Consider the following 24,790-nt stretch of genomic DNA (forward strand, 5'->3'; position numbering starts at 1 on the left):
ATCTTTTCGAAAGCCTTCAGTTCTTCCATCAGTAACAAAACTAAAGGTCACATGGATTGGCAATAGTTTTATGTCACTCCTTTCGTAACACTGCCTTGCCATCTCAGTGTCTCTTCAAAATAATTGTTTTTAACATGTGAAAAATTAGACGTGTTTTCTAATCCAGGTCTGTCATCCAGTTGTGATTCTGATTTGGGTGTATCATAAGGTAGTCATTAGTTTACTTACCAAAATTAGGAATCAACCTAGATATTCTTTTTCAAAAATACTGCTTTTGAAACTCTTCAAGTTATTTTACAGGAATATTTTATTTCCTTTTTTATTAGTATTATTTGACTGACTTAAGATTCAATTGCCTGTGACCCTTATGTCATTTTTCTCAACAAAATCATTATCTTGTTCATTATTAAATACTTAATAGGCTTTTACTAATGTGCCAAATGTTGTGCTGGATACTACTAGTAATAAAGTGACAAGCAAGACAGATACAGCACCCTCCTGCATGGAGCTTAGGGTCTTGCAGAGGAGAAAAATGCTAAACTAATTAGTTATATGAATAATTGTTTAAATTACTGTACAGGGTCAATAAGAGGATACAACAAGGATCTTAACTAAATCTAGGATGGGTCAGTTGTATAAGATCTGGAAAAGCCTGTGTTAATTCCAAAGACAGAATTTTTCCTGGGCTATGATTTTACACAGATGGGTTGGTTATTAGTCTTTTAAGAATGATATAGTTTAAAAATTTTTTGTCATTCAGCTGTTGGCTCTACAGGTGGATGGTAATTTATTAACTGGAAAATAATTGGCTTATATTAGCTTTGTGAGAACAGTGTCCAACCTCAGTCGGTTGCAACCCATTGAGAAACTAATTAGTATTTCTGCCTTTAGAGCACTCTAGTGGCTACTTTTTTCTGCCATTTTGACATATTTTGTATTATTATTTATCCATGATTATTATGTTTACCCATAAAATAATAGAAAAGTTTGTTTATTTGGAATAAGAAAATATTCTATATAGGATATTTGGGAAATATCCTGTAGGAAACCCAGAAACTATTTTGAGTTCATATTTTCCTTTTAGCTTTGTTTTGATTTTTGGATTGGAACAAAAGATTCCATGTCTTTATTTAAACAAAACAAAACACTATAGCAAAAAGTGAGGTGCTGTTTATAAGAAACCAGAACAGGACCAGTGTCTCAGCAGTGATTCTAACCTTTTAAAAATCATGACCCCTTTAAGAATCTGATGTAAACTATAAACTTCTCCCCATGAATATGTTCATAGAGGTTTTGTCAACTAAAATCTATCTTTAGATCTCAAGTTGTTAATCATCAATCAAGGTTTAAAACATTTTAGAGTTTATACTATTTCTGTGTTCACACTATGGACAAATCCCAAACTTTAGATAGATTAAGGACTTAAATTTTAAAAAATTTTGAAACCTGTGGAAGAAGTTAAGTTAGTATCCTTCAGACCTTAGAGAAAGGGAAGATTTTTTTAAGCACATGAAAAGCATTGACTACCAAAGAAAAAATAATTTTGACTATATTAAAATTAAGAACTTTAGAAAGTAGAGCCAAGCTTAAACAAAGTGAAAAGCAAGTTACAGAATGGGGGCAGATACTCACAAAACACACAACAAATGATTAGCATCAAGAATGTGTAAAGAACTACAACTTGGTGAGAAACAATCAAATAACCCAATAAAAAATGGAAAAATGGCAGGAACAGGCATCTCATAGAAAGAATCAAGTCAACATGAGCAGAATCTCAGCCTCGTTACTGACTGGAGAAATGCTTTACCATTTGTAACCTGTCCAACTGGAAAACACTAAAGCATCTAACACTAAAGCATCTCTGTTGGCAAGGACAGAGATTCACAGAATCTCATATGCTGCTAATAGAAGTATAATTTGGTGCAATGCTTTGGAAAAGAGGTTTGTCCTTATCTCCTAAAATTAAACATTCCCTGTAACCTAGCACTTTCACTCATTGGTATCTACTCAAGATAAATCATGCACATGTATACCAGGAGACAAGCAAAATAAGTTGATCGTAGCCGTCTTCACAATAGCAAAACCCTGGAAATGGCCCAAGTGCCCATCAGTGAGAGAGTGAATGAAAAACATCTATAGTTTTTGTCTAGTATGAATACATGATACATACAGATTAAGTATGCCATATCCAAAATCCTTGGAACCAGAAGTGTTTCAGATTTCTGATTTGTTTGGATTTTGAAATATTTGTATTATACTTAGCAGTTGAACATCCCAAATCCCCAAAATCTGAAATGTTCCACTGAGCTTTTTTTTTTTTTAATTGTCATGTTGGCACTCAGAAAGTTTTGGATTTTGGAGCATTTCAGATTTTGTGTTTTTGAATTTGGGATGTTCAACCTGTAAGTGTCCAAATCAGTCAACAACATTGAAATCCAATGATATGGATGAATGTTAGCAATATGGTAAGTCAAAAATGTAAGACCCAAGAGATTATATACAGTATGATAAGCTTTTTTAAATAGTTAAAAACAAACAAACAATGTCTTACATTGACTACATGTAGTTGAATTTAAAATGATATAAAAAGGAAAGCAATAAGTGATTAACCTGGAATTCCAGATGACGGTGGGAAGTAGCACATGATTAGATGAAGGTTATTGTGAAAGTCCTGATTTTTGTTACAGTGGTAGATTTTAGGGTGCTTATTACTTCATTAAAGATGAATAATTATATAACTAGTCTTCTAAGTGGACCATGCATATACCAGCTATGCGAGTGATATCAATTAAGGATCATGTATTCCATTTTGTACACCTGAGTTCCAGTTTAAAAAAATTTTTTTTCAGAGTTCATTGAATATAGATAGATAGAGATAGAGATAGAAATAGAGATATAGAGATATAGAGATTGAGTGTCAGGAACTACCCTAGGGATTGGCTGGAAATACAGAGACAAATATGACATGTTCTCTATCTGGTGGTCTAATGTGATAGAAATAGCCATTCCAATAAGTGTGTAAAGTCTTGCACTGAACATGGTAGAAGTCTTTGGGGATACCAAGAAGGGAGCATTTGTTTCTAAACATATCTAGAATTTGCCTCCACTCTACTCCTTCTCATTCCACTTCCTACCTCACCACCAGTCCCCTTCTCAGCATACATATTTGATTGATGGAGTATTTAGACTTCTGGTTACGGTGTCTTGTTCTTACTACAAAGTTCATTTTCTTTGTACTGTAATATGTCTGTCTCACATATGCAACTTTAAACTCAAGAGCCCTTTTTTATTCATCTCAGGCCCGAAAATATCTTGCATATACTCATGTTTATTATTTCATTTAGCAAAGAATTTAGTACCTACTATGATGCAAAGACTGCATTTATTCAATAAATCTTTGAAAAATGAGCCAATGGATACATGAACAGAGTATAGAAGTTAATAGGTATTAATTGAATTCCTGTTTTGTGCTTTGTGCTAGGATCTGTGGTGCCCATAGGATGTAATATATATTTTGCTGTTTAGTCTCATTATAAACAATTGGAAAGTATATAATAGAATGATTTTTAAAAACGTGATAAACTCTATACTTTTATTCTTCACTCCCACATTTTTGATGTCATAATTTACATTTTTGTATTATTTTTGTCTCAACAAATTATTGTTGCTATTATTTTTAATAGTTTTGTCTTTTAACCTTCATACTAATGATATAAGACAGTATGTTAAGTGAAATAAGCCTAGCACAGAAAAACAAATACAGTATGATCTCACATGTGGAACCTAAAATAACTGAACTCAGAAAAACAGAATAAAGTGGTTATCAGGTGTGCTGGTGGGATTGGGGTGGGATTGGGGAGATGTTGGTCAAAGAATACAAAATTTCAGTTAGACGAGAGGAGTAAGAGATTTATTATACAATATGGTGACTGTAGTTAATAAGAATGTGTTATATACCCAAAAATTGATAATAGAATACATTTCAACTATTCTTACCAAAAAAAAAAAACGATAAATATGTGAGGCAATGGATGTGTTAATTAGCTTGATTCAGCCATTTTACAATGTATCCATATATCAAACATTATGTACATTATTTGTCAAAGAAAATATTTTAAGTAAAGAAATAAAATTTTGATTTAGTGTAAATAGGAAATGATGGTGTGAAAATAGGGAATAGTGCATATGATTTAGAGAGAACTACAATAAACATAGGCGTTTTCTTGACTTTGAAATTATATTTTGAAACAAAATTAAAAGCTACTGTCTTTGACTTTTCAATTTGCATAGATTGGTAAATCACAAATTTGAGAAGGCAGTCTGTAGAAGTAATGCAGTACCACTATGTTTTTCATAAGCAGTAACAATATCTGTGTAACTAACAGGCATGTCGCTTGTTGATTTCAGTCTGTATGTGATAGACTTCCCATTAAATATTTTTAGTTGTGCAATTGTACTTTATAGCTGAAAGGTGCCCCTCCCATATGAACACCATTTTGCAGGTGAGGAAACTGAATTCCATAAAGGTAAATGACTTCAGTAAGTTTGCACCAAAAGCGGTAGGATTAGAAGCCACATCTCCCCTCTCTTAGTTAAGCTTTTTGATGTTGTTGTTACTGGATATTGCCATATGTGATCTAGACACTTCAGAGTTTCTTTTCATACATTTAGGTGTCTTGAAAGCTTGTTCACAATCAAGTAAGTGGCACTTTTAATTTCAAGAAATTAGTATGATACAGTAGAAAAAGCACTGACCTTTCCGGAAATCTAGAGACCTGAGTGCAACTTCACATTCAACTCTACCATTTAATAGGCTGGGAAGTCTGAGATGAACTTGACCATTAATCTTTTGCATGTCATTTCCCTCTGCAAGGTCTTTTAATGTCTCTTCCAGCTTTAACATCCTCTTAGCCAAAGCCAAAGCCAAACTGCAGTCCATATGATTTGGTCTGTGGGATATCACTACAACTAGTTCGTTTAACTGATGATTAAATATGCCAGAACTTCCCAGATAAATTTACCCAACTCCTTTGTGATCCCACATAACATGTACAGCACTTGCCTGTTTTTCCCCTGAAAAGTAAACTTCTTAAGGGAGGCAACCATGTCCTTTCATGATAGTATTCTCAGTAACTATCATAGAGTAACCACTCGAATCCTTGTTGAGTGAGTGAGCATCTGTTTTGGAGCTCTGCCATTGGTTTAGACTTTCTCTATGCATGTTTTTAGTAAAGGAAAACAATAGTGTTTTAAAACAAGGTTAGTTTGGATACTTGGTATCTTAGCCATTTACCTGTACAATCTTCATTTAATCATAAGGATTTTTAAAATAATGAACACCTTCCTTTCTCAATAATTCATTTGTGTTTATTTTATCAATAACATGTAGTAGAGATTCTACATGGTTTAATGCTTCTTTAACTCCTTCCCAATTATAATGAAATATATACTTGAAAATTTTTAGGGTCAGGGAAAGGTATCAAAAATTGGTCCCATTTGTAAATTTAATTTCCAAGGGTTTATTATAATGATTATATCATTTATTTCCCTAGTTATAATCGCTGGTTATGTCAAGCAAGATCTGAGGATCTGTCTGATATTGCTTCTCTAAAAGCCTTATACCAAACAGGTGAGCTTAAATATATGGTAACTTATTCTTTCACTAATTTAGAGCCCTACCAATCATGCTATTTGAGAATTCATTTTTCTCTGATTTCATTTATTGTATCTATGAACAAGATGGTTTTGTACTAATGAAGATAGTTTTGCCTGTCATCAAGATCTTAAAAATAACATCCCAATCTATAAAATTTTCAACTTATAGTTCTGCATTAGCCAACTTGATTTCATGCTAGTGTCCCTTTTCTTTTAAAAAATGTTTCTGCTTTTAAAAGTACCATATACTTGCTACTACAAAATTCAAACCTTACATAAATATATGATGGAGAGAGTGAAAGTTCCCAGATTCCCACCCTTTCTCCATTCTATTTCTTTTACAGACAGTACTTTTTAGTAATTTTCAGATTTGAGTGCTATTTAGTTTTTCCTGGATCACTAATGTTATTAAAAGTTGTAGTGAGCGTAAGCAAAAAGCTGTTTATAAAAGGTTTTGGGGGCTGGGCATGGTGACTCATATCTGTAATCGCAGCACTTTGGGAGGTGGAGACAGGAGGATCATTTTAGGCTAGGAGTTCAATACCAGACTGGGCAATATAGCGAGACCCCCATCTCTACAAAAAAATGAAAAAATTAGCCAGGCGTGGTGGTGCATGCCTGTAGTCCCAGCTGCTTTGGAGGCTGAGATAGGAGGATTGCTTGAGCCCAGGAGTTGGAGATAGAGGCTGCAGTAAACTATGATCACACCACTGTACTCCAGCCTAGAGACATAGCAAGATCCTGTCTCTAGAAAATAATAAAACATTTTAAAAGATCTTTGGCTGTTCTTGATTTAAAATCTTTAAGAGGTCTTCTCTTAAAAGGGCAGTGATCAAAACCCTCATAAAGCTTTTAAAAAAGGGTGTTGTCATCTGCAGAGTAGAAAAATTGGAAGATAAAATTTGAGCAACTTATACTTCCTTGTTTTCAATCTTTTAAGTTCACATAGAATATTTTATAAAGTCAGAGCCTAAGACAAATAATATTCTTGCAATGAAGTTTCTGGGTGCTGATTACATTTCCTGTTTATAGGTGTTGATAACTGTGGTCGAACAGTGATGGTGGTAGTTGGAAGAAACATTCCTGTAACATTAATAGATATGGACAAGGTAAGCCATAAAAAGGTTCTGTTTTACAAATAATGGTGATTGAAAAAATAAGTTGTATATGAATTTGGAATCAAGGCCTACAATGTGAATCACGGCTGAATTGTGTATCACTGACAGAGGAGCAGACCTGGTTCTGTGAGTGGACCTGTATCATTTCAGTTCAATTAGGGGTTTGATTTTTCTCTGTCCAAGAAATAAAAATACTGGAGTACCATAATATGATCTCCAAAACCACTGCTGCTTTGTTTTGGATATGATGTAACTAGTAAGTGGTTGGAATAATTCTGTATTATAATTGTGTAATCAAATTCTTTTTTGAAAAAAGAAAAATTAATTTTTGAGTATCTATTAGAAGAGAAAAAAACAGAAATGTAGTTTACCCAAGATAGCGTAATTCTATAATCCCTTCATTTGGAGGCAAAGAACAGAAATAGATGATTCATAAAAGAAAAATGGAACTGGTAGATAAAAATAAGAAAATATTCAGCGTGATTAGTAGTCCAAAAAAGGTGAATTAAAATGAGGTACCTTAACTCTTAAATAATTATTGTCATCAAAGATGAAACTATAAAAGTGATCACACCCATTGATCCATTAATTCCATTTCTGAAAACTTATACTAAGGAAATAACCCAAAGTATGGAAGTAGCTATAGGCCCTGACATTATTCAAATCAGAATACTCATACAAGGAACAGTTGAACCCACAAGATAAATATATAGAGAATCTTAGAATATCAGTTTTGTTAGGAACTGACTTCAAAGGATAATAACCTGAACTGATCAGTAATTATTAACCATAGTAAAAAAAATTGTATACTTAAAAATGCAGAATTACACAGAATTTCAGATAAACCAGTTGGACAAAAGCTGATAATTACTTCTGGCTAAGTCCTCAGACTCTCAGTCACTGTTGTTTGGGTAAAAAAACTGTGAAAGCACTGAACCTGGCATATTATTCGCAGGGTCATTTGTAGCAACAAGTAAAACTTAAATTCCTCACAGATAATTACGGTGCATTCAAATAGGATATTCTGTGACCCTTATAAATTATGGTTATAGAGGCAAGTACTGTAGAGAAGTGTTTAGAATACAATTTAATAGGAGAAACAGTGATACATTAATTTGTATCTACATTGACCTTCACTGGGTTGTTTATTTGTTTGTTTTTAAGCACTGAAACAAGGAAAATAAGGAAAGGGATTTCCTGGTTTGGGGGAGAATTTGTCTTTCACATTTTTTCGTCATATATAGTGATACAGTGATATGGTTATATAGTGAAAAAACTTAAGTTGAATTCAAAGCCAAAAAGGAGTATCCTAATTGCCCTAGGGTGGGGGTTGGAGAATGGACAGAAAGGATGAAGCAGCAATCTGGTAAGAGGAGAAAAAAGAATAATAAAGAATAATAAAAATATGCACATAGCCAGGTGTGGTAGCTCATGCTATAATCCCAGAACTTTGGGAGACTGAGGCAGGCATATTGCTTGAGTCCAGGAGTTCAAGACCAGCCTGGGCACATGGTGAAATCCTATCTGTACGAAAAATACAAAAATTAGCTAGGCATGGTGGGCAATTCCTGTAGTCCCAGCCACTTGGGAGACTGAGGCAGGAGGATCATTTGAGCCCAGGATGCAGAGGTTGCAAGATCTCCAAAACCAAGATCATGCCATTGCACTCCAGCCTGGGTGACAGAGAGCGACCCTGTCTCGAACAAACAAAACACACACACACACACACACACACACACACGGAGGGAATAACTGATGAAAATTATACCATTAGTATGTTTCTATCTGTAATCATTTATGTTCTTAATAATCAGTGTGACATTCAGTTTCATAATCAATAATTTGATTAATACCAATAAAGCCATAAATCCTTGCATTTGATTTTGGTGTGTACTTGCCTGGAGTTCTGGATATTCATGATATATCATTTCCTGTAAAATACTGAAATAGATGATGATAATAATCATTGTTACCAAAGCAGGTAATGAATGGAAAGATACTGTGTTTTCTTAATACCCTTCTCTGTCTGCTCTGGTAGCAGTTAGATCCTAGTCCATGTTAATCCAACCATGTTAATGTCAAGGACTCACCTGAAGAGGAATTGGAAAACTGTTTGTTTTATAGTAATCCCTTAGTTGTTACCTCTTAGCTTTTTCTATGTGAATGTTTACAGCTAAACCACTGGGTCATACTGGCCCTGCCTATATTGTATCTCTGTTTTGCTTTTAGTGTTTCTCTTAAATTCATCATTTTTGTAATGGAATATTTCTATAACCGATCTGGGTCACATTGAATTTGAATCTTTCAGAGCTCTAGAAATGCTTCCCAACCTATTGCCATCTACTGATTCAACCTGCTCTCAATGTCCTCCTTCAGATTGGCACTAAAGATCTAAAAATACTAGCTCTCAACGTGAATCATGTGAGGCATCACTCATTATATCTTTCTGTAGTAATTCTTGGTTATGTGCAGGCCGTGAGTCTATTTCTGAGTACAGACTGCAAAGACTTTGATTGAATTCAAGCAGAAACTTCAAAAATTATTAAAAGTATAGAAATTCTACTTCTAATGATTTTGATATTGTTTTCCTAGAGAAGGAAAACCTGATCGTTGATCCAAGAACTTTTTCCAGTATATGAAGAATTGTTTTAGAGGATAGAGACTGATTGTTCTGCTCTATCACTTAGAACAAGACAGAAAGGAATTGTACTGTAGCACTTATGAGAATTATTAAAACACTGGGATGATTCACTTTCCTGGAGATCTTTTTAAAGAGAATGGATACTTATCACTCTGAGTTATCCATCTGTAATGACTAGGGCAAAGAGTAGGTTAATTTTCTGTTTTGTTTTGTTTTTTTCTTGGCCTCTGTGAAATAGACTACTGTTCAAAATGATCTTCACCTTTATTCCCCCTTTTTTCTTTTAGGCTCTCTTATACTTCATTCATGTGATGGATCACATTGCTGTGAAGGAGTATGTATTAGTGTATTTTCACACACTGACCAGCGAATACAATCATCTGGACTCTGACTTCCTGAAGAAACTCTACGATGTTGTTGATGTCAAGTTAGTTATTTTTGCAAATTATGAAGGGGAAATAGTTTCTTTCTTTTCTAATACTAAGCAGTGGCAAACATTGCTTTGTATTCTGTGAAAGGATATTTCATTTAAGAAAGACTTTTATCACACATAGATTAGATATTTCAATCATAGGAGACCCTCCCTAACTGAAACCTATTTTGCATTAAAGTAAATTCATATGTAAACTTTTTACATTACCAATCTTTGTGTATAAAATAACAAAAATACTACCTTCTATTTATATGATGTATTATACTTATCAAAATACATTTATAAACGTTATTTACTTTGATCCTTTAACCCAGGAGTTGGTTAGGAGAGATACTATCTGTATTTGAAAAATGGAAGATATTGACATTCTGCAAAGTGAAGTATGTGCCCAAAGTCTCACAACAGTAAATGCAGAATTTGGACTTGAACCCAGGTTACTGACTTGGAGCTAGAAAATTATTTTCATTAAAGCATATTTCCCTTGAAATGATAATGGAAATTTTTTTTTTTGAGACGGAGTGTCACTCTGTCACCCAGGCTGGAGTGCAGTGGCTGGATCTCTGCTCACTGCAAGCTCCGCCCCCCGGGTTTACGCCATTCTCCTGCCTCAGCCTCCCGAGTAGCTGGGACTACAGGCGCTCGCCACCACAACCGGCTAGTTTTTTATATTTTTTTAGTAGAGACGGGATTTCACCTTGTTAGCCAGGATGGTCTCGATCTCCTGACCTCGTGGTCCACCTGTCTCGGCCTCCCAAAGTGCTGGGATTACAGGCTTGAGCCACCGCGCCTGGCCAATAATGGAAATTTTAACCAGAAAATATATGACACCCGACTGTAGCAAAGATGAAATGTAGTGTTTTACATTTTTTCTTATTAACATTTTTTTCTGAATAAAAAGTGGCACTCAACCGTCCTGTTAGCTGTTTTGTTATTTGTAGCATCACAATGTCTGTGTGGATTGCATTGAGAAGCCCATTTTACAGTTAGGGTACAAAGAAGGCAAGTTACTGTAAATTTCCAGCTATCCTACTTCTCCCATTAAATTTCATCTTATTTAGGAATATTAAAGCTTTCATTACCCAATAGACACCTTTTTAGCTTTCTCTGAATGTGGATTGTATATATGAAAGGAAGCTTCACTCCACTGTAGTTCTGTTTCTACCACTAACCAGTTCTTTAATGTGGAACAGGCCTCAGCTGTGAAATAGTTTGTACTATTTCTCTGAAGTCCTTTCCAATTAACCTCACATGACCCGATGTTGATTATTGAACTGTTGAAAAAAGTCTCAGGCACACATAGAGAGGCCAGATGGAATAGTGGATAGGAGTATGATTCTGGAGCGGTATTGCCTGGGTTCAGTTCCTGGCTCTGCCACTTGATGGCTGGGTGACTTTGGGAGGGCTAAAATACCCGCAGTAATAGTACTGCGCTCATAGAATTGTTAGGAGAATTTAAGTAGGCCTCTATAATTTCTGGGACACAGCAGATTCTGCTAGTTGTTGTGATATGACCATTGAAACTTTTAGTTTAAATTTTTGCTCTAATTTTAAGTGATTTAGCTGCTGTTTGATCCCAGAGATTCTAGCATCATATTAAAAAATGACACACAATAAATTTGTCAAATACAAATGTGCTTAACTTTATCCTACCTATAGGTGGCTCTAGCTCAGCTGACAGAAGCACTTAATATCTCCTATAAAACAGATACTTTAAAAAATGAAATGTTCTCTGGTTTGTTTTTGACTCTCACCTAAAATTCAATCTGTAAATTATAACTGCCTTTATTTTTCTCTGATTATGTTTATATACCTAGGCAAGTAGTTAATAGTCTATGATAGTAGTTGGTTTTAGGCATGAACTTATACTAATTTTTTTGTCATTTTATTTTTGGATCAGGTACAAGAGGAATTTGAAGGCTGTTTATTTTGTTCATCCCACATTTCGTTCAAAGGTACAGTATTTTTCTCTTTGTCTAAATCTAGAATTTATGTGTCCTACATGCCCAGAGTATTAAGATAATAGCTCAGCAACTTAATTGTTGCTGTCACCATTGTGACTGCTAATTTCCTGGTTTCTAAGTGACCTTGAGTTGTGGTCCTGATGTTTTGGTTGTATGTGACTCCAACGCCTTTGTGGGCAACCCTTATAAGCCATTAGCCCATCAGTCCCTGCCTCTTTTCTTGCTCTTTGTTCATCTGGGCCTTGTTTATGCTGTTGTTACAGAATATTTTACCTCCTCTGCCCATGGCCACCTCCTGCTTGACCTTCAGGTCTCAGCTCTACTTTCTATAGAAATCCTTCCCTGACCAATCCTGCAGCTAGTAGCTGTTCTTGCATTGTAACCCCTTTAGATTCTGTAGTCTTATATCATTGTTATGTTTTTATTTTAGTTGCATGTTTAATTTTCTTCCTTGTACATGAGCCAGCAAGATCCATGAGGGCTAGAATATAGCAGTCTTGCTCACAATTATATTCCCACTACCTAAGCCTACATCTTGACTTCATCAAGACATCTAGTCTCTTGGTCTTTTTACTCTTTCTGAAAATATCATCTTGCCTTTATTTTCTTCTCTGTCAAGCTAAAAACTGACATTTCATCACTTCATCCACTCTTGTCAGTCACCCTAAATTAACCTAGGACCTGTTACCCTTTCATCGCACCTGACCATCAAAACCTAAACTTGAAATAATCCATTGTACTGCTTTCTTCACTCATAGAAGTCATCAGTAAGGAGCTCTTTATCTTTACCTTCCCACTCCAAACCTACTTGCTAACTGTTCTTATCATTGCCCCCTTTTTCTCTGTCACAAAAATGTGTTCCATCTTAATGAACACATTTCATTAATGTCCTTCTTAATGAAGGACAGCCCCTCTCCCTGTGCTGTGGATCCCGTAGTAATGACATTAGCTTAAGTTTTCTGAGCACTTGCTATCTGCCCATTCCTCCTGTGAATTATCTTGCCTAAGCTTTGCAGTATACCTGTGAAATAGTTAGCAGTAGTTGTCCCACTATACTGGTAAAGAAATTGATGCTTAGAGAGATTAAGGAACCAAGATAACCAACAGTTAGTAGCAAAGGCTAGATTTGAATCTAGGCATTTTTTCCCAGACCGTAAACTACAGAGTATATTTCCATTTCCTTAGAAAACTCTCTTCAACGGTTAGCGTCTTTCTCCTCTCCCGCTTTGCTGGATCCAAATTATCAACTTTTAAAAATGCTAAGATCTATTTTTCTCTCCTCTACTTTACAACCAAAATTGTTTAGTATAATCTTTGTTCTATGCTCACCATCTCCATTTCTCATGTACCTTTTAAATTACTCCAGTGTGGTTATCCTGCTGTGCCAGCTGAAGCTTTTCACACCAAAATCATTCATAATTTCTGGGTCACTAAATCTAATGGACACTTTTCTCTCTCTATGTTACCTGCATTCCCTACAGCCTTAAGCACAGTTGATCACTTCTTCCTTGACACACTTTGTCTTGGCTTCTTTGAAATTTACCTTGCCTGGTATCTCTCCTACTTCTAGCTGCTGCTTGTCAGTCTCATTTGTCGGCCTCTCTTTCTCTTCTCATCTCTTTTTAGAGACGGTCTCACTCTGTCACCCACACTGGAGTGCAGTGGTATGATTATAGCTCTCTGTAACCCAGAACTCCCGGCGTCAAGGGATCCTCCCACATTCGCCTCTGGAGTAGCTAGGACTGCAGACATGCACCATCATGCCTGGCTAATTTTTTTTATTTTGTACTTTTATAGAGATGGGGTCTTGCTGTGTTGCCAAGGCTGGGCTCACACTTTTGGCCTCAAGTAATCCTCCCACCTTCGCCTCCCAAAGTGCTGGGATTACTGGCATGAGCCACTGCCCCTGGCTTCCTGCTTGCATCCTTTGAGTGTTAGTGTTTCCGTGTTTCTCCACCCTCATCTTTAATTCTATACCTTTTTTATTCCCATTTCTTCAGTGACCCTCCAAAATATAGGCAATCTTCAAACATATATCTGGGGAGGCAATAAAGCCTAATGTTTAGAACTATGGTTTCAAGATTCAGATGACCTGGGTTCTAATCCCAGCTCTACCAGTTACCAATTTGTCATCTCAGGCAAGTAGTATAATTTCTCTATGCTTTAATTTTATCCTCTATAAAATGGGAATAATAATAGCGCCTATCTTTTAGGGTTATTGAAAGATGAAATGAGTTAATACATGTAAAATACTTAAAACATTACTGACATATAATAAGTGCTCAGTAAATGTAAGCTATCATCATCATTTTCATTATTATCATCATCATCATCATCATTATCGTTCTTAGGCTTTGACCTTGGTATTGAACTACTGATTAGATATCTCTACTTAGGTATCTTATAGGACCCTGAAGTTCAACATTTTTAAACAGAACTCCTCATATACTCCTCTTCCACCTATTCCCGAACTGCTGTTTGTGTTCTCTGTGTTAGTAAATGGGACTACCGCCTACCCAAGTGCCTAAGCCAGAAACCAGAGAGCCTTTCTGGAGCACTTTCTCTACCTCATCTCCTAGCACATTGCATCAGTTCTGTGTGTTTACAATTGCTCAAATTTATGTCTGTGTCTTTATTCCCACTGCCTCTACATTAGTTCATCCCACTGTCAGCTTTTACTTGAAATGACACAGCAGCCTCCTGATTAATTTTCATGTTGTCCTGCCTCCAATATTGCACTGCTCCAAGGGCCTTCAGGCATGCCTTGTGAACAATTTTCTGATAATGTTGTTATAAGAAGCCTGCACTATTTACTATAATGGTCCTTTTCAAAAAAGTTTGCTATTTCCTATATACATTACCTTCTTCTGTAAGTAAAATGGGGTTAGCAACAGTATCATACCTGCCTCATAGGACTATTGTATAGTATGTTGATAAACATGGACTGATTTGTGATTGCCAATTTAGATAAACAATAATTTTTAAGTTCAAGCCATTACTAGTTTATGTCAGTATTGTTTGGTATCAAGAATTTTTTATCCTTTTTTGGGGAACCAACAAATTTTGCATACTAGCTTTTAGAGAGGGATTGCATGTTGTCAGGTGAAATGAACAAAGATGACATCACATCTACAAGTGATTTACTTTGATGGACTTCGAGAAAGAAACTCATGCCAAGCATCAGCTGAAAATATATAAGTTCCAAATATTGGCACAAATTTTCTTTTCAGTCTCATTTGAAAAATTCACAGTGTGAGATTTGGAGATAATTAACCATTTTCAGAAGACTGGAACACCAATTATTCTACCAAATAATGCAACGGTTTTGACTACAACCCACAGTAAGAAGCATGTAGTACAGCACTAACACACTGCACGCATGGGAACTTATATACATGTAATGGAAACAAAAGCTTCATGAAACAAAGCTCATTCTTCTTATAGTCTCTAGTCAGTGTTATCCTTGTTTCTTCTTTTTAATGTTATTAATAATCAACTAAACTGATGATTGCACAACTCAAATTGCACTTTGAAAAACACTAGTTATGTTAAGATTTTGAAATATAGTTTTTATCTACTATAAATTTTCCAAATTGTGTTTATATTTCTAACTATGGCAACTAGCTTAAATTATTTTTTCTCTTCTATTAATCAGGTGTCAACATGGTTTTTTACCACCTTTTCTGTCTCAGGACTGAAGGACAAAATCCACCATGTGGACAGCCTCCACCAGCTGTTTTCTGCCATATCACCAGAACAGATCGACTTTCCTCCTTTTGTCCTTGAATATGATGCCAGGGTAAGAAGTACCAGAAGTTCTCCCTCACCTGGTATGGTATACTAACTGTTCTATAGAGCAGCACTTATGAGCACAACATCCTGTCATTACCAGATATTAATGTAAATTAGTGAATCTTAGTAAACTTGGTAATATCATTTAACATCCTTTCCCCATGATAACGTTAGGAAAAGGGTTTGTCCCAAGAGAGACATTTTCCCCATATAAACATTTCAGTGGGAGATCTCTCTGCTGTGAATTGGAACCAATTTCATTTGTATTGTAAGTTTTCTACTATATTTAAAACAGATACCTCTACCTAATTTTCTTAAGATTGAATGGCTTTCCATCCACACAGAGCCAGAAGAATTTATTGGTGATCACTTTTAGAATTAATTGTAAATCATGTAGCCTATCTCAGTAGTCTTTACCCTGCCAAAAGTTTCATTTTTCTTAAAGTTTGTATAATGTTTTTAAGAGCATCATCTGATAATATTATTTATAGATGCGTTTATGGATCTGTTACATAAGCACTAGTCAAAGGACTATTCGTGAATTTCATCAATTTATTCTATTGTGTTTATTCATGGTTTCACCTTAGTAATTTTTGGAAAAAAAAAAAAAGTAACACACTTGGCCAAAAGCTCATCAAGCTCATTGTTTAACTGTTGTTGATTGCACATCTTTATTCATGAACCAGGGGATATATTTGAAAGTTATATTCAGTTTGAAATAAATTATTCTTCCCTAATTATTGTGCAATGTGTATACAGCAAAATAAAAATTCTGCAACACAATTTCTCTCTAACATTTTTCTAACTTTAGCTATAATTTTTTTTCCCTTATGTGCAGAGTAAAGTGTATAATGTGATCTAATGGCTAATAAAATTTCATGTTTGACTGTTATACAGAGAGGATTTGTAATTGGAGCAGCTGGATCATAGATACAAAAATTGTTGAATACAGGGAAGGGAAAAGAGTACATTAGTTTGTATTTACTGCAGATTGCTGGAGTAGGAAATGATCTTAGTGTTTTTTCTTTGAACTCTACATCACTCATCTTAATGCTTAAAAAAATGGATAGCAGAAAATGTGAAAGACACTAAGAAACATTTTTATACTTAAAATTTCGAATGACAATTCATAGCTAGTATCTGGATTTATCATTTATTTTCTGGGATAGAAACATATAAGTTGGGTGTTGATTAGAAAACCTAAAGGACTGTATTTTAAGCCAAAGCATTTTCTATATACTTACGGGCCTATAAAGCAGGCTTTCATTAAATATTAAATATAGCTCCACCACACTCAAGCTTGGTTTTGTTTTTTTTGTTTGGTTGTGTATTTTAGCTGTTATATTTTTATATAAATACAAGCATAATAATGTAATTAATCAAAATTAAGTAGACTAACTTACAATCTAACACTTGGCTCATTGGATTGCTCTCTGTACCTATGCTAGAGCTTTCTAAAATTGAGATGTTAGATCAAAGAGAGGCATAAAAATGGGGAAGAAACAAAAGACGGTTTCTTAGTCCATTTCTTTGTTGCTATAAGGGAGTACCTGAGGCTAAGTATAAAGAACAGATTTATTTGGTTCATGGTTCTGCAGGCTGTTTGAGAAGAAGGGCACCAGCATCTGCTTCTGGTGAGGGACTCAGGCTGCTTCCACTCATAGCAGAAGTGTAAGGGGAGCCAGTGTGCACAGAGGTCACATGGTGGGAAGGGAAACGAGAGAGGGAAGGGAGGTGTCAGGCTCTTTTTAACAACCAGCTTTCACAGGAACTAATAGAGCAAGGACTTACTTATTACCACAAGGTCAGCACCAAGCCATTTATGAGAGATCCACCCCACACCATGACTCAAACACCTGGCATTAGACCCCACCTCCAACACTGGGGATCAAATTTTAACATGAGGTTTAGAGGGTCAAATATCCAAAATGTAGCATTTCGCCCTTAGCCACCCAAACCTCATGTTCTTCACACATGCAAAATATAATCATTCCATCCCAGCAGTCCCCAATAGTCTTAACTTGTTCCAGCACCAACTCAGAAATCCAGTCTCATCTGAGACTCAAGGCAAGTTCCTCACAGCTGTAAATCTGTAAAATCAAAATCAAGTTATTTGCTTCCAAGATATAATGATTGTACAGGCATTGAGTAAACATTCCCATTCCAAAAGGGTGGAATAAGAGGAAAAGGCCAAAAGAAAGGGGTAACTGGCCCCTTGTAAGTCCAAAACCTATCAGGGCAGACATTAAATCTTAAATCTCCAAAATAATCTCCTTTGGCTTCATGTTCTGCATACCAGGCACACTGGTACAAAGGGTGGGCTCCCAAGGCCTTGGGCACCCCTACCCCCATGGCTATGCCAGTTGCCACCCACATGTCTTGCTCTCACAGGTTGAAGCTGAATGCCAGAGGTTTTTCCAGGATGATTCTGGGGTCTGGATGGGAGCAACACAACCCCACAGCTCCACTAGGCAGTGCCCCAGTGAGGACTACCTGGAGGTGCTCCACCACTGGAGGAGACTTCTGCCTGAGAACCCAGGCTTTCTGATATATCCTCTGAAATCTAGTTACAAGCTGCCAAGCCTCCACCACTCTTGCATGCTGCATGCAGACTTAACACCACATGGAAGCCACCAAAGCTTACAGCTTGCACCCTCCAGAGCTGTTGCCCGAGCAGTACCTGGGATCCTTTGAGCCATCGCTGGAACCAGAAGGGGCTGGGATGCAGAGAGCAGCATCCTGAAGTGTTAAAGCCTTGTCGCTCCCAAACCATTCTGTCTTCCTAGTCCTCTGGGCCTGTGATGTGAGGAGCTACCTCAAAGATTTATCCTTGCTAATCTCTCTAGCAAGTGGTTGCTCCACAGCATCCTTAGATTCCTCTCTTGAAAATGTTCTTTCCTTCTCTACCACATGCCTAGGCTGAGAGTTTCTAAAATTTTATGTTCTGCATCCTTTTTTTTTTTTTTTTTGAGACGGAGTCTCGCTCTGTCGCCCAGGCTGGAGTGCAGTGGCTAGATCTCAGCTCACTGCAAGCTCCACCTCCTGGGTTTACGCCATTCCCCTGCCTCAGCCTCCTGAGTAGCTGGGACTACAGCGCCCGCCGCCTCGCCCAGCTAGTTTTTTGTATTTTTTAGTAGAGATGGGGTTTCACCGTGTTAGCCAGGATGGTCTTGATCTCCTGACCTCATGATCCGCCCGTCTCGGCCTCCCAAAGTGCTGGGATTACAGGCTTGAGCCACCGCGCCCAGCCTTCTGCATCCTTTTAATTATAAATTCCAACTTTATGTCATTTCTTTGCTCTCATATCTGATTATAAGCTGTTAAAAGCAGCCACACCACTTCTTGAATGCTTTACTGCTTAGAAATATCTTCCGCCAGATACCATAGGGTACCAGTATTGTTTGTCCTTCCATAAAACTCTAGGGGATGGACACAGTGCGGCCAAGTTCTTTGCTAGGGTGTAACAAGGATGACCTTTGCTCTAATTCTTAAGTTCCCCATTTCCATCTGAGACCTTATCAGCGTGGCCTTTACTGACTGTATTTCTATCAGCATTTTGGTCACAACAACTTAAGCAATCTCTAAGAAGTTTCAAACTTTCCCTAAGTCTTTCTGTCATCTTCTGATCCTTGCAAACTCTTTCAGCCTCTGCCCATTACCCGGTTCCAAAGCTGCTTCCATATTTTCAGGTCTCTTTATAGCAACACCCCACCCCTCAGTACCAATTTTCTGTTTTCATCCATTTTTATGTTGCCATAAAGGAATACCTGAGGCTGGGTAATTTATAAAGAAAAGAGGTTTATTTGGCTCACATTTCTGCAGGCTGTACAAGAAGCATGACACCAGCATCTACTTCAGGTGAGGGACTCAGGCTGCTTCCACTCATGGTCGAAGGGTAAGGGGAGCCAGTGGGTATAGAGATCACATGGCAAAAGAGAAAGCAAGAGAGAGAAGGAAGGGGCATGCCAGTCCCTTTTTAACAACAAGCTTTCATAGGAACTAACAGAGTGAGAACTTACTACCACAAGGACAGCACCAAGACCCAAACACCTCCCACTAGGCCCTACCTCCCGCATGGGGATCACATTTCAACATGAGGTTTGGAAGGTCGGATATTCAAACTATAGCAGAAGATATCAGGAGATGATGTGGAAGGGGCAGGCAGAGAGCACATCACTGAATACAGTAACTTTACATATTAGTGCTGCAGGTCTTTGGCTTTGTAGTCCGTGAAGAGTGTTCTGCAAGGGAGAATTGCCATTGCATTGCTGTTTAGACAATGACTATAGAAACAGTATAGAGAATGACTAGAGGGGGAAGGGTAAGTCCATGGGGGAAAAGATGAGATTCTATTAGTAAAGCCTGGAGGAGAAACGAGACTATATTGTTAGGGCAGTAATAGTGATAATGGCAGAGATTTGAAGATTTTAGAGAGATTTAGAAATAGACATTTTAGGAAATAAAATTCACAGCATTTGGTGACTGAGTAGCTGCTAAGGATGAAGCAGAAAGTAAGTTTCTGCTTTGGGAGACTTGGTGGATGGTGTTGCTATCACCACAGAGAAGCAATTTGGAGGAAAAAGGTTCAAAGATTGTGGGGGGCGGGACAGGTACTGTGTTCAGTTTGTGACATAATAGGTTTGAGCCCGTCAGACATTGAAATGGAGATACCAGTAGGTAGCTGCATGTTACTTTGTAAGGAAACATTTTCCTTTGTTAGGAAAAATTAAAAGTATGATCAGAGAAAAGAAATGAGTATAGAGTTGGTTAATTTCATTATCATGTTCAATTTGTGCCTTGCATATAGAAGGTTCTTTATTTGGTTAAGGAGTGAAGTGATTAGTATCTGTTTAAAAAAAAAAAATAAAAACCCATTTCAGTGGGCTTCTATTTTTCTGGGATTTCTGTGACTTGGAATAGCAACATAAATTTTATAGGATTAAAAGGGACCTTTGAAGGCAATCAGAAGCTATTGTTTAATCTATCTAGGTAACAGTGATACTGAGACCATTTCAGAAAGAGAGTTAGTTGGCATTCTTAAAAAAACACACAGCAGAGAATATACAGTTTTTCCTGGCAACAATTCTTTAAATTTCTATGATTGTTTCCAGAAATAGAAAAAATATTTGATTGCTCAGCAGTCTCTTGCCCAGTGTGAAATTAATAATGGAAATTCTATTTCATGGCATTAAGTATTGAACTTGCTCTTCTTAGTTTGTCATAATTTAATGTAGATGTGAGAAACTTAGAAAAAAAGTGGTAATAGAATAGAATAGAGAACTCTTAAAGACAGTGAACTTTTCAGATGAAACTCAGAATAGATTCATCTCTTCAGGGCATGTTTCTGTAAGTGTAGCTTCCATGCATATTGAAGATAAAGGATTTGGTTAATGAAACATTTTTATTGGGATTTCTTTTTTATATAAAAGTATTTTTTTTAGTTTTTTAAGTTCTGAGGTACATGTGTAGGATGTGCAGGTTTGTTACATAGGTAAACATGTGCCATAGTGGTTTGCTGTGCCTATCAACCTTACCACTCAGGCATGTCACCTGGGTATTAAGCCCAGCATGCATTAGCTTGTTTCCCCAATTCTCTCCCCTTCCCCCCACCCCAACAGGCCCCAGTAAGTGTTCCGCTCCCTGTGTCCATGTGTTCTCATTGTTCAGCTCCTACTTACAAGTGAGAACATGTGGTGTTTGGGTTTCTGTTCCTGCATTAGTTTGCTGAGAATAATGGCTTCCACCTTCATCTATGTCTCTGCAAAGGACATGATCTCATTCCTTTTTATGGCTGCATAGTATTCCATGGCGTATATGTACCACATTTTCTTTATCTGGTTTATCATTGATGGGCATTTGGGTTGATTCCATGTCTTTGCTATTGGGAATAGTACTGCAGTAAACATACACGTGCATGTATCTTTATAATAGGATGATTTGTATTCCTTTGAGTATATACCCAGTAATGGGATTGCTGTGTGAAATGATATTTCTGGTTCTAAATCTTTGAGAAATCACCACACTGTCCTCCACAATGATTGAACTAATTTACATTCCCACCAACAGTGTAAAAGTGTTCCTATTTCTCCGCAGCCTCACCAGCATTTGTTGTTTCTTGACTTTTTAGTAATCGCCATTCTGACTGGCATAAGATGGTATCTCATTGTGGTTTTGATTTGCATTTCTCTGATGATCAGTGATGTTGAGCTGTTTTTTTTAAATGTTCATTGCCACATATATGTCTTTTTTTGAGAAGTTTCTGTTCATATCTTTTGCCCACTTTTTAATGGGGTTTTTTTTTTTCTTATAAATTTACAGAAGTTCCTTGTAGATTCTGGATATTAGCCCTTTGTCAGATAGATAGATTGCAGAAATTTTCTCCCATTCTGTAGGTTGTCTGTTCACTCTGATGATAATTTTGTTTGCTATGCAGAAGCTCTTTAGTTTAGTTAGATCCGATTTTTCAGTTTTAAAAAAGGTTTTGTTAACGTTTTTCAAGTTTTTAGAAATGTAGCCTATCCTAGGATTTGTTTCTACCTATTTTTTTTTTATTTTGTTTAATACATGGTTAGGTTTATAATCGGAAGGTAAGTTTTCCTAGATGTCTTGTTATCCTGGTTATGGCCCAAGATCAAGTCTTGCTCCAAAGCATTTGTGCTGAAGAATGGCAGAGTACCTGATTTAGTCTCAAACAATTTCACTGCCTACTATGTTCAAGACCTGGTAGGTTTAATGCTCTATAATAGCTATAATGTAAATGTACCATGAAGAAATGCTATTTCATTCTACTTACTCTTCATTTCAAGCTATTGTCTTATACTAGCGCTAAGCATTATCTGTTTGTGATTTGCTGAAAAACAAATTGTTTGTCAAAGAAATACTTTCCTTAAAAATGAGAAACCAGTCTTAAGTCTCATAAATCTAATTGAGGATCCTTCTATCATGAACCTGTCTTGATTTTTATTGAGATTAGCCAAAATAAGAGCCAAAAAATCCCCCCTTACACTAATTTGTTGCCCTTACATTGACATTAAAGGTTTGGCATTTAATTCTCCATCTTGATCTTCAACTAAATTTCCTGAGAACTGTAATGGTTACAAGCCTTGCCACTCAAGCATATCATGAAGACTCACTTCTGCCAAAATAGTTATAGCTATTAAATTCCTCTGTGATAGCTTCTTTGTTTTCATAACTCTAAATTAAGATTTGGCGCACAGTAAGACAACACAGTCTAACAAAAAAGAATCTGGATGTTAGATTCAAATAGATTTGAATTTACATTTAGGCTGTGCTGGTTACTAACTAGGTAACTTTAGGTAAATTATGCAATCTGTGTGATCCTCACTTTCCTCTTCTGTAAAGTGAGGATGTTACCTACTTCATGGCATTACGTGAAGATTTAAAGGGATGACTAAAAGCGCCTATAAATTGTCTGGCATATAAAATATTCAATAAGTGGTATTATTCTTTAAAAATATTATGATTCTATTGCCTTTGCCTACCTTATACTCTGAGTGATACTAGTTGAACTACCTAATGGGTGAGGGCCTGCTTAGTGCCAGACATGTGCTAGACATTTTATCTCACTACCTCAATGACTGTAAATCCCTTTTTTTTCACACTTCCGGTTAAATTGGTTCTGTTACTTAAATGTTCTTGTGCTTTTTTCTTTCCACAGGAAAACGGGCCTTACTATACATCATATCCCCCATCACCAGATTTGTGACCTGCCATCTTTCAGTGCTTCTGGGTTCCCAGGATGCCACTTCCTCCACGAATAGCTACCTGTTGAAGTGATACTCATTTTTGCTGTACAGATCCAGAGAGCCTTTTGTCCCCACCTCTCTGGTATTTTTTTATTGACTGTATATTTTCGGGCACATAAGCAATCTAAAAATGGTAGGCCATTATGAACTGCACACATTTTAAATTTGTATATTTATATCAAATGGAAATGTTCATTTTTAGATTGTTAATAGAAATTGGGGAGCAACTTTTGAGTATCTTTAGTTTCCTGAAGGACACCGAATTCTCCATTAGATAAACCACCAAGACTGTTCACGTCATCTCTCTAACATTGCACGCTTCCTTTGTGTACTTAAGTGATTCTCGAAATACACAGAACCAATGTATGCTAACCAGATGCATTGTTTGCTTCAGATCCATGGTGTTAATACCATGTACGTTTTATAAAGATAATTTGGCTATGTTGAAAGAGAATTATCTGGGACCAAGAATGTGGAAATGTATCTGACAAAAACATCAAAATCATTAGCAAAATATAGGACTTAGAATGTTAATGCACAAGTTAAGACTAAAGTTTAAGGACTAAGGTTCCTTGGATTATATGATTTGTTAAGATTGCCACAGTTCTGATCTCAACAGTGTGGGGAAACAAGAAGACTGTATCCTCAGCCTTTTTCCTATAATCATGGATGATTTGGTCTTATTCACAAGGACTGCACATATTAGTATCCTTAAGAACATCTTCCAAGACTCCAGCAGTGAGCATTTAGAGAGTGTGTTGTCTTCCAGAGTCATGATTGATTTTGTTTAGCTATCAGGTCTACTACCTCTAAGGACATTTCATAGCAGCATCTTTTGAGTTGCCTGCATCAGTGTGGAGGAAGTGTGTCACAGTGAATAAATCCAGGGAGCTGATAATTGGCAAAAGACCACTTTTACCACTCAGGCTCTATTTGTGCCTTAGCTTGCTTATGAGTAAGAATTATTATGCTGCCTACCTCACAGAGGTATCATGAAGATAGCATTTAGAAAGGGCTTTGTTGTGGTGGGGCATCTTCAGTTAGTTTTTAAATGGGAATAAATATATATGACGGAATGCTACACAGCACTCCTCTTGTCCTTGATACCATTTGAGTGATTTTTCTTTTTGTGGGGCAAGACCTGTTAGTCTAAAATTCCAACCCTGATGACCTCCTTCCTCTTTTGTCCAGAATCTCTTCTGGCCTGCTCATCCCCCAATGCTATACTTCAATGAGAGGCATCTGTTGGCCATTTTAAACATTTCTTCTTGAATTAAGGTCAAACCATTATTATTCCCATCTGGGTAGCTTTGTACTTTTTTTTGATAACTGCAGCCACCTCCCGATGGCCCCATCTTCCTCAACCTGTCACATAAATTGGCAGTTCAGAGAAAAAAAAAAAAAAAAAAAAAAAAAACAGAACC

General features: G+C 36.6%; 1 protein-coding gene across 9 annotated transcripts in view; it reads left to right on the plus strand.

The window, feature by feature from the left end:
* The window catches only part of GDAP2 (ganglioside induced differentiation associated protein 2), a 58,788-nt gene extending 35,050 nt beyond the window's left edge, over positions 1–23,738 (plus strand). For all 9 annotated transcript variants that reach the window (XM_065547156.2, XM_045364756.3, XM_073998129.1 and 6 more), the window contains 6 exons: positions 5,553–5,629; positions 6,688–6,764; positions 9,702–9,841; positions 11,745–11,799; positions 15,464–15,607; positions 23,279–23,738. In XM_065547156.2, the coding sequence (XP_065403228.1) occupies positions 5,553–5,629; positions 6,688–6,764; positions 9,702–9,841; positions 11,745–11,799; positions 15,464–15,607; positions 23,279–23,326 (541 nt within the window). In that variant the 3' untranslated portion in view covers positions 23,327–23,738. The remainder of the gene's footprint in view (positions 1–5,552; positions 5,630–6,687; positions 6,765–9,701; positions 9,842–11,744; positions 11,800–15,463; positions 15,608–23,278) is intronic.
* Positions 23,739–24,790: the final 1,052 nt, after the last annotated feature.

This window comes from Macaca fascicularis, chromosome 1, assembly GCF_037993035.2.
Source record: "Macaca fascicularis isolate 582-1 chromosome 1, T2T-MFA8v1.1".
In the NCBI taxonomy this organism is placed as follows: Eukaryota; Metazoa; Chordata; class Mammalia; order Primates; family Cercopithecidae; genus Macaca; species Macaca fascicularis.